We start from the raw sequence: 11658 nt of genomic DNA, 5'->3' as shown, positions 1-11658 counted from the left end.
TTACTTTTTTCTTTCCTTTTTATAAAGTATGACAAGCTAAATAAAACTTCCATAAGACAAAAAAAAAAAAAAAAAAGAAATGAGTTTTTTCTTTTTTATATATTTACATAATTTTAAATTTTATTAGAGTTTATAATTTTTTGAATATGATTATTCACTAAGGTAATAAATTCTTTAAATTAATCCTTAATTCTAGAAGAAATGTTAAGTTTTAAATTAGTCTATATATGTCCTTAAAAGAGGATTTATTTTTAAACATGTACAAAACAATATATTTTATTTAAATAATAAAAATTTTATGCTTCAATTATAAAAAAAAAAAAAAATAAATAAAAGTAAATAAATAATTAGGAATCAGAAAATATAACCATTGAAAAAATATAATTAGCAAGAAAATGGATATATATAAAGAGAGCAAATTATTTTTGGCAATGAAAAAACTAAAAGAAAAAATAGTTATATATACAAATTTAGGGAAATAAAAAAACATGAAGAGCTATTATATAAATAAAAAAATTAGATAAAAAAATGCTAAAGAGAAAAAATTCTTCACTGAACTGGGATGGTGCATATAAATTAAAATAATTTAGGGATTATATATATTAGTAAAAATTGATAACTATAAATAATAATATAAATAGAGAAATTAAAAATAAAATCCCAAATAGAACTGACAATACAAAAACAATAACTTAAGGAAATTTAACATATTAACTAAATAAAAAATATAACATAGTATAATATCATGAATTCCAAAGTTCATATATTAGATTTATATAAAATAATAATTTGATATATTACACATTTTTGTTATGAACTCTTTAAAATTTCTTTTTTTTTTTTTGAATATTTTGATAAAGGTAGTTTTTAGTGATGTTACTTTGTTTTAAAATTTATAAATTATTGTTTAAAAAATAAAATAATAAATTTTATGTATTATGTATTTTTTTTAATTTTTTGTAAAATTGCTTATTCATGTAGATGCCTACTTTAACTATATATATATGTTATCTTTCGTAAGCATTTTTATTTATTTTTAGTGTTCATATATATATATATATATATATATTTTAATTTAAAGGTAAATATATGTGATTGAGTTTTAAATTTGTTTTTTGTCTACATATTTAAATTTTTTTGAAAATGTATTAAGATTATGGAAAATGAGGATTAGTAACATAATAATTTGTTATATTTCTATGTCTCTTATTTTTTGGAGAATTATATTCTAAATTATCAACATACAAATAAACTCCTATACTACTAACTAGAATAAACATAACCAAAAAAATAACACCTCCCCACATTAAACGTGAATAATAAAGAGTAGATGTTCCCATTGCATTATTATCCATATCTAAAAAGTAAAAAAAGATCATTATATGAAATGATAATTATTTTATAAAGAAGAACAAATGAAATTAAAAAAGTAATAATGTGTTTTATTAATACAAGTTAAAGGAGAATATGCTTATTAATTTTTATGAAATAATAATAGTAATAATATATACATTTATTAATAATGACAATAAAGAAAAATAATAAGAAAAAACACTAATGAAATGTATTATTTTAATATTCATGTATTTGTCTTAATATATTATTGTAATTAATATATTTTAATGTTTCCATTAATTTCCTTTTTCTTTTTTCTTTGTTTTTTCTTTTTTCCACATATATAAAGTATATATGTTTTGCAAGGATATAAAAATAGTATGTTATATATTTATGTCTATTTTTATTTAGTTGAAAATTTATAATGCTGTGAATAAAATACATTTATAAAAACAATGAAAGTTTATTTTGTTAATTTCCTTTAACTATACCTCTAGATACTATTGATGGATCATATATATTTCCCGATTTAACTTGTAAAAAATTTTTTTCATTATCATTATTTAAAATATGTAAATTATTTTTTTTTTTAAATTTATTTGTAAATGTATTTCTTTTATTTCTGATATACATGCCATTCTTTGCATAAAATGTGTTAAGAATAGTAAAATAAAAAAAAATTCCTATAAATAATTTCATTTTATTTAATAAATTAGCAAAACACTTTTAGATCAATAAAAATTAACACTAAAATAAAAATAAATAAATTTATTAATCGGATTTATTAAAAAAGTAACATATGCATATTTATTTATACTTACTAAATTATTAGATTTATATTATTTTTTTTTATTATAATGATTTTCTCAATAGAAAAGATTGTGCAACACTTTAAAAAAAAAATATATTCATTTGTTAACTAAATTTTTCCTAGAAATTTGTTTTTTACAATTTTTTCTTATATATTTTAAGTATAAAAGACATCTTTTTTCATTTTTCTTGTTTAAAAAAAATAATATAAAAAATATTTTTATTGAATAAAATTCAAGATATTACAAATTAAAACAAATGTTACATATATTTTTTTCAAAAATATTTGGGAATAATTTTATAGTATATATCTAATAAATATTAAACGTGCAAATATAAAAAAAAGTATACACATAAAAAAAAAAGAATTGAAAAGGAGCCTATATAATATCAAAAATAATATATAAAGAACAAAATGGTAAATAGAATAATATTTTATAATACATATATATATATATATATATATATATATATATATATATATATATATATATAAATGTTATGTATATGTATAAAATAAATAAAAATGAAATGGATAAATAAGATATCATGTTTTTTTTCTTTTGCTTTTTTTAAGATTACAAGATAAAAAATAAAATTTATACTATAGAAAAAGAAAAAAAGTTTAAAATAAAAATAAAATATACAAATGAAAATTATTTATAATATACAAAAACATATTTGTTAGAATATAACTTTATCATTTGGATTTATCCAATTCATAATTTTTACGTTTGCTGAATTATAAACTGGCATATCAATATCTACTCTTTTCGGTACAGGATCCCTTCTATGAGGTAAAGGAAAAGAAGAAATAGATTCTACTTGGATAACTTGTCTATTTATTTGATCAAAGGTATTTTTATAACCAACAAATTCATCATCTTCATTTTTTATATTTTCATAATCACCAATTTCTTTATATCCAATTTTTTTGGAGTATATTAATTCCTTAATTTTCATTATAGCTTCTTTTTTAGTTATTCTCTTTGTTTTATCATCACATAATTGATTTTCGACTAAAAACCTTTTTACACTTTCTTCTTTATATATTAATCTTATTGTATTTTCTGAAAAGAAATATCTTTCACTTAATTTTTTAAATGTGAATCTATATGGATCAAATGAGTGCAAAAAATATATGTATTCTCTTAATAAAGGATCAATTTTTTTATGTTCAGGAATTTTAATTGGAAAAATACGATTAAGAAACTTTTTAAAACCGCTATCTTGCCAGTATCTATAATTATCAAAAGTAGATAATGAAGGATTTCGAAATTCACAGAAATCAGTATAGGATATATTATCACTAACATCTCGACTATATTCTTCTTTTATATTTTTTTCATCCTTCACATTCTTTTTTGTAGGAATGACTATTTTATAATTATATGGGACATTATATGCATAGTTATCTGAAAGTGAAAAATTATATTTTTTGTGTTCTTTTTTTAATTCTTTGTCTCTCCATTCTTCTGACCAACTTCTATTATTTTCTGATGGTTGCATATAAGAAGGAAGATTATCTTTTTCTTTTAAAGGAGGATCATATACATTTTCTTCTCCTGATTCATTTAATTTATTATCTAATTCGGAAATTATATATTTCTTTTTTTCAAAGTTTGTCCTTTTATTTCTTAGTAATATTCTACATAAACTGATTGCCATTAATATATTTAAATTTAGATAAAAAAAAAAAAAATAATAAGCAAATAAAACGTAGAATATATAATAATTATTAAAATTTAAGAAATAATGAAAATATAAATTCAACAGCAAAAAATATATATATATAAATTCAATGAAAATATACGTTAATAGAAAAAGTTAAGAATAAAAAAAAATAAAAGGAACAAAACGAAAAGAAAAATTAACATTAAAAATATAAAAAATTTGAGTTAATAACATATGTAAAATTAAAAGATGTTACAATAAAATAAATTGAATAAAAAAAAAAAAAATGAATATATGTAAAATATACAAAAACGGAAAAGAATTTAAATTCCAAAAAATTAATATAATATTTATTATTATTTTATTTTTTTTTTTTTTTAAGAATCTAAAGGATATATATATGTGTTATATGAATTAATAATATTTTTAATTTTGTTATTCCAATTTTTTATCATTTCTATAAAGAAAACTGTATTTATATAAGGTTGTTTTTTTAAATCTTAATTTTTTTTCTTATAAATTTTATTATTATTATTTTATTTTATTTTTTTTTTTTTGGGAAATTGCATATAATGTTAATGCTTCTTTTAAAAGTTAAAGAAAAAACAAAAAATTAAAATAAAATAATTTTAAAAATGATAAAGAATAAAATAATAAAAAAATGGAATAAAAAATAGATTATTTAAAAATTAATGATATATTTAAATTTATTAAAAGTATTAAAGAAAAAAAAAATTTGAATTTAAATTAAAAATATGGAAATTTTTTTTATTTTTCAATGTATTAAGAGCTTTCCCAAACAGTTTCTGATATAGATATTTCACTCGGAACATTTTTATATTCATAAACAATTGAATAATTTGAGTCACTAGATGAATTTTCATATATATTTTCTCTATCTTTTTCATTCTCTTTTAAATCAAATAAACTTTTAAAATGACCACTTCTTGAAATTTCTTTTTCATTATTATTTTCACTTCTAATTTCCCCTTCATTTTCTTTTGGGTCATTTAATTCCTTTTCATCCTCACTTTTTTCATTTTTTTCATCATCACTGTCTTCTATTTCATCATCTTCGGTTTCATCTTTTCTTTCATCAAATTCATCAGAATTAATAATAATAGACCTATATACATTTCTAAAACTTTTGTTTTGAATAACATATGCTTTAAAAAAATGAGTTAGCAAGCATTTTATTAATGCTTTATTATGATAAAAGTATTTTGGTTCTTTCATAAAATTCAAACATATATTTATATGATGTTTAAAATAAAAAGAATTAAATTTTTTTAAAAGTAAAACAAAATATTTATTCATAATAAAATATATAGGTGTAGAAAAATATATATCACAATTTCTTTTCTTTTCTTTCATTCCTCCTTTTTTGTTATCTTCTTTATTAAAATTTTTCTCATCCAAATACTTATTGCATATTATAACATCCCATATATATTGAATATAATGACGATAAACATAATTTTCATTAAAATTATAACAATAAATATAAAAATCTAAATTTATATCGTCACAAGAAGGAGGTAAGAAAAATTCTATTTTCTCAAATGAGCAAAATAAAATATATATTAAACCAGCAGTAAAAAATGTAAGTACACTACTTAAACGCAAAATCATATTACCGCTTTTCATTAAATAATTAAAAGCTATAATTAAACTAGCAACAAAATAATTTTTTATTTTTAATTCCTTCTGAACTAAGTGTACAAAATTAGGAAAAATAGTATTTAAGTCTATATATATAAGAGAACAAATATTTTTTTTTTTTAATTTATTTATTAATAATTCACTAAAAATTTTATATGGCTTTCTTGTTTCATATAATTTTTCAACACTAATAAAAGAAACACGGCTTTTTCTATGTTCATCAGTTACTACAAAAAATAAAATAAAATCACATAAATATTTTATAATTAATTATTTTTATATATTTTTACATGTAAATATCAAAAATAAATACTATTTTTATTTTGTATATATATATATATGTGAACATTTATTTATATATTTTAGATACCATATTCTATTGGATTGTTATTTGAGTTTTCATTTTCTAATGAAACATAATAACCATTTTCAAATTTTGAAAAAAAATTATACATAATGCTTTCTGCACTTATAACTAAGAAATTTTCTAAAAATTTAGAATCCTTAAAAATATCACAATTAGCACAGTTTTTTAAAACAAATAAGCAATCAATAACATTACAGTATAATTCATAATTTATATATCTAATGCTCAATGGTTCGTATTGTTTCAATATTTGTTTTAAACTATTTATGTGTATATCACAATTATTATAATACAAATAATACCTGCATTTTAAAATATCTCTAAAAATGCTTTTTTTTAAATAAAAAGGTTTCTCAAAATTTGATATATCGTTTTGTAAATAAGTCTTAAACCAATTTCTATTATTTAAATATGCTTGTTTTTGTAATAAAAATTGAAATTCATTTTCTTCTTTTAAAAAAGAGCTTTTTTCTAAAGCAAATACCCTTTCTTTCAGTATTTCTTTATCTAATTGAAATAATTCTTTCTTTCCTGGATTTTCTTTTTTATTTTTGTATTTTATTTTTTTTAGAAGAGTTGCAATTTGTTTACTATACCTTTTTACATTATTATTGCAATCTAAATTTTTTTTATAAATATTTTCAAAATATGCTTTCTTATTTTCAATATGAAATACTATGTTTTTTATTTTGGATATTTTTTTATTACTATATATAATTTCGCTGCAGGTATAGCATGAATCACAACTTTCAGAATTATTTTCTCTATCCTTCTTACTTAACAAATCATTTTCATTTTCTGTTTGATCGTACTGATATAATAATTCTTTATCTTCATATATATTAACTAATTTATGTAATAATTTATCTTTTCTTTTAATCTCCATTATTTTATTTTCTTCAAAAAATTTGGAAATGTATGTATTTTTTGTATTTTCAATATTTTTTTTAATCAAATTGGTGTTAGAAACATTTATGCATTTTTTTAAGTAATAAATTTGATAATCAATAAAATGCTTAATACAATTTTTGTATTCTTGAAAAAAACTATTTTTTATCCATTTTCTAGGTATTATATTACTATTTAAATAATTTGTGGTTTTATTTATATCAGAATACTCATTTCTGTTATCTTTATTTTTATTATCATAAAAATATGTTATCTCTTTTTGTGCTGATTGAACCCAATTATTTAAACTAGATAGAAATATAGATGTAATACCATTAAAATGGATACCTATTAAAAATACTACATTCCTTAAGTAACAGCAAGAGGGTCTATACACTTCTAATTTTTTAAAGCAAATGGATAAAATTGAAAATACAGATAAAAGAAAATTATCAAAAGACAATTTAACTTTTATAATAAAAAACCCTCCAATATTTAACATACCTAAAGCACATACTAGTTGACTCACACATAGAATCTTATCAATTTCTATGTTTTCTGTTGTTAAATTTTCATTTCTTTTTTTTAATTTATAATCAGTATTATCCATTTTTACACTATTTGAAGTTATTAAATGAAAAAGTTTTATTTTATTATTTTCTCTTACTGTCTTATTCCATATATAGTCAATATTTTCTAAATGAAGGATATTACCTGAATTATTTATTCCTGATATCCATTTTTCATTATCTTGTATATATAATAAATAATACAAAGGGTAAAACTTTTTATACCCTAATGAAATATCCATATTTTCCTTTTCTTCTATATTTGAGGGTATATTTATATGCGAACAATTTTTTTTATTATCATCTTGATTTTCTCTATTGTCACAAAATTGAAAAAGAATTTCATTATTATTTACATATTCACTAAATGGGTTTTCGCTCATTCCCATCCAGTTATGATTCACATTATTATATTTATTCACCTTGATATAATAATTTAAACAACTTATAAAATTTGCTTCTTCATCTAAATGAAAGCTATTAAATAATACTAACTCTTTATTACTCTTTGTGTCAATGCACCTTTCTAATACTTTGCGATCCTTTAATAATTCATAAAAATACAACCAATCTTCATTTTCTATTTCATTATTTATTCTATTTTTCTTTATATACCTAACTATTTCTTTGTCATACTCAAAGCGATTTACGACATCTTTATATTTATCTACAATTTTTTCACATATTTCATTATAATATTTTTTAAGATCAGAAAATTCTTCTAAATCCTTTTTTTTTTCACTGTAAAAAATGTTTATTTTTTTTTTGATAAATTATAAAATATAAAACATTTTATAATTTTTTGACAAAATACTTTTAAGAATAATATTAAATTATATAAAATATAAATTTTTTTTTATATTTTTCTCATTATCTTTCTCTTTCTCTCTTCATATATATATATATATATATATGCATGTATAATGTGTAAAAAAATAAATAACAACTTATTTAAAAATAAAAACAAAAAAAAAAAAATAAAATAAAATACATTTCTATATACACTTTAAATAATTTTTAATTTAAATTATGTTTTTCTTAAAAGTTTTGATAGCCTTTTACAATGTTATATGTATTTATTTTTTTATTATAATTTATTCTTTTTTTTACCTTCCTAATTCTTTTTTTATAGTATCACATTTACATATTCTTTTCCTTTTTATACAATAATCACAATTTTTTTCAGAGTTTTTAACATCATCGCCTGTAAATATATCATTTAAATTTGTCTCAAATGTAAAAATATGATTCATTTTTATGTTTATTTCCTCTGAATCATAAAAAGAAAAGTAGGTGATTCTTCTGTTTTTTCTCGTTTAATTCCTAATGTATTTTAATTACAAAATCATATTCTAATTGCTTATTAAAAATATAAATTATTATATATTTTATTTGACATAAACAAAATTCTAATTTAATTTTTTTTTCTTTCATGAAAAGATCTGATTTTTGTTTTGTTTCATTTTTTCTTTTTTTATCATTTTTAATTACTATTTTTTTTTAATAATATACGCATTATTTTTATTGTAATATATATATATATATATTTTTCTTTTTTATTGTATATCTTTTTATTACATTTTTCTTTTTCTTTATTTTTATTCCTATTTTTATTTATACTCTTATTTTTATTTATTTATTTTATTTTATTATTATTTTTTTTTATTATTTATATAATTTAAATCTATTTTTTATGTTTATATCTCTTCTATAATTTTTTTTTTTTATTTTTTTTTTTTTTTATTATAATATGCATAACTTATATAAAAACAGTATTGCCATTTTTTTTTTTTTTAAATGGTATTATTCTTGAAATCCTTGCATTATATATAGAAATTCATCCTATGATTATAAACCTCATACTAAAAATTATCTATATGTTTTAAAACCTTTTAATTGTATAATAAATAAAAAAGTTTTTAAAAATAACACCAAATTGAAATTCAATGTATTTCCTTTGATTTCTTTAAAAAGTGAATGGTAGGATAGGTTTTTTAGTTAGTGCTCATAAAAATCAGTAATTAAATTATAGATATGTCTTCTGTTTTATTGAAGAATTAATTAAAAGATTTTTTCTAATTTTTTTTTTTTTTTTTATGTGTGTAATTTTTAGTTATTACAAAATATCTTTATTATTATTATATAAAATATATATTTTAAGTTTTCATTACAATAAAGAACAAATACAATTTAAAATGATCGAGACGTGATTAACTATTGATATTTATTTTAATTTAATTAATGATATTGATAGCTTCTAAAATTCTTCTGAATTTTTTTTTATATTTGTTGAATTTTTCACTATAGTAGCTTAATCTTTTATTTGAATTCTTAGGTGCAACTTAAAATGTATTTACATGAAAATGAAATAAGTAGTACTAAATGTTATTTTTAAATATTTTTCCATTCTCTTTTATAAAATAAATGATAAGGTTTCATGTGAAATTTTTTGTCAAAAATAATTTTTAAATCAAATTTTTTTTATTTTTTATTCATTTACAACATTACTAATCATTTTTTGTTTATAGCATATTATAGAAAAAGCACCTAAATAAATTGTAAATAAAAAATGTATTCTTATTAATCTTATGAAATGAAAGAATTTACATATGATAATATTTACAATTTATTTATCCTTCCCCTTTTATCTATGAATTTACATGGATATAAAAGCATAAGAAATAACATTAATAAATAGAAGTTGTATACTTTTTATATTTACTTTTATAAAATGATTTTATAAGCTTTAATAAAAATTTTATTTTAATAAATTAAGGATTTAAAATTGAATTTTGAGCAAAATAATTTCAAATAAATAGAATAAAAATTACAAATAAACATTAATATAAAACCTATGAGGAAATAAAATGATTAATATTTTTATATTAGATATATGGAAAATGGAGAACTAATTAAAATAACTTTTGGAAATGTGGAATAAAAAATAGCCTTTAATATAAAAAAAAAAGAATTTATATATATATATATATATATATATATATATACACATATTTGCATGCTATAAAAAATGAAATGATATTAAAATAATTAAATAATTAAAACAGAGCTCAAAAATATGTTGGCTTTTCATGTGGATAAAAATAAATTTTTCCAAGTTGGAAAAGTTTTATTAAGGAGTATTTGCAAATGAATATGAATATATACATATGTGTAAAACATTAATTTTATCGCTAGATTTATGAATAAATTCTGAAAAAAATCTGAACATTCAGAAAACATGTATATTTACTATAGAAAAAAAAAATAAAAAGTATAATTTTACTTAAAGAAAATTTGAATCTACCATTTATATTACATAATTATATGAACTATAAAATGTTCATTTCAATGCAAATATGAGATTCTCTAAAAATTTTTTTTTTATGCATCTCATACAGGTTTATTTTTGGACTTCAAAGATTAACATAATTTTTATGTTTTTACTCAAAGATACTTGACATTGAACAACATTTTACAAAATTACCAAAAATATAATATTTACAAATGTTTGTACTACTTTATCTATTATAGTCCATTTACATAAATATTATTTATTTCTCTTAATACAAGTATTTTGTGTTTTTGCATATGAATAATTCTTGAATTTCATATTGCTCTTTATGTTATTTTTTGTTATCGAAAAATCGAGTTATGCAAAATTGTCATATTCATTACTTTAAATTTATATATCTTTTATTTTATTTTATTTTTATTTTTTTTTTTTTTTCATAAATATAATTAAATTTTATATAATCATATTTATTGTTATCATATTTTTTTGATTTTTAAATTATGTATTTTTTTTGGATTTAATAAATTAATTGTTGCATTGAATATTACAGAATAATGAGGAATACATGAAAATATGAAAGAAAGAAAATGATAAAATAGAATAATAATAATTTAATTACAAAACATTATTTGTTCGATAAATAAAATTTTCATCTATTTCTTTATTTTTTTATTTTTTTTTTTTTTTTATCGTATTTATATTTGAACTATAATGAATTACCTTAACCTTATAAAAAAAAACGTTTTGTCAACTTTTTTTTTTCATTATTTTTGAGTATGCCAAGAATATTTCATTTTCCGCTTTTTTTTCTATGTGTATGTTTATGCATGTTCTGATATATATATATTTTTTTTATTAATACATCTTTTATTTTTATAATTAGATGTACTAAATATATTTTCCATACTTGAATTATGCATATAAATACGTTTTTATACTTTAGTACACATATATATGTGTATAATAATACATAAAAATGAGCATTTAATAAAAAATTAATTGCAAAGTTATTTAATCATTATATTTAATATATATATGTTAAATTTTTTTGTAGCATGTCC

General features: G+C 17.6%; 3 protein-coding genes across 3 annotated transcripts; all 3 read right to left on the bottom strand.

Moving 5' to 3' along the window:
* Positions 1-1154: 1154 nt before the first annotated feature.
* PRELSG_0211600 (conserved Plasmodium protein, unknown function) lies at positions 1155-2034 on the bottom strand (the record flags this gene model as incomplete). The annotated part of the gene is made up of 2 exons (XM_028679905.1): positions 1155-1357; positions 1827-2034. 2 exons carry the CDS (start codon positions 2032-2034, stop codon positions 1155-1157), a joined length of 411 nt encoding a protein of 136 aa, XP_028535577.1.
* Positions 2035-2829: 795 nt separating this feature from the next.
* On the bottom strand, positions 2830-3813 carry PRELSG_0211500 (conserved Plasmodium protein, unknown function; the record flags this gene model as incomplete). Its single annotated transcript, XM_028679903.1, has 1 exon — positions 2830-3813. One exon carries the CDS (start codon positions 3811-3813, stop codon positions 2830-2832), a length of 984 nt encoding a protein of 327 aa, XP_028535576.1.
* Positions 3814-4602: 789 nt separating this feature from the next.
* Positions 4603-8558, bottom strand: PRELSG_0211400 (conserved Plasmodium protein, unknown function; the record flags this gene model as incomplete). Its single annotated transcript, XM_028679902.1, has 3 exons — positions 4603-5708; positions 5852-8046; positions 8416-8558. The coding sequence occupies 3 exons, from the start codon at positions 8556-8558 to the stop codon at positions 4603-4605; spliced, it is 3444 nt and encodes a 1147-aa protein (XP_028535575.1).
* Between the last annotated feature and the right edge of the window lie 3100 nt (positions 8559-11658).

The sequence above is a fragment of the Plasmodium relictum genome, assembly GCF_900005765.1.
Source record: "Plasmodium relictum strain SGS1 genome assembly, chromosome: 2".
Taxonomy (NCBI): Eukaryota; Apicomplexa; class Aconoidasida; order Haemosporida; family Plasmodiidae; genus Plasmodium; species Plasmodium relictum.
The sequence above is the reverse complement of the archived record's forward strand: the minus strand, read 5'-3'. Positions and strand labels throughout refer to the sequence as shown.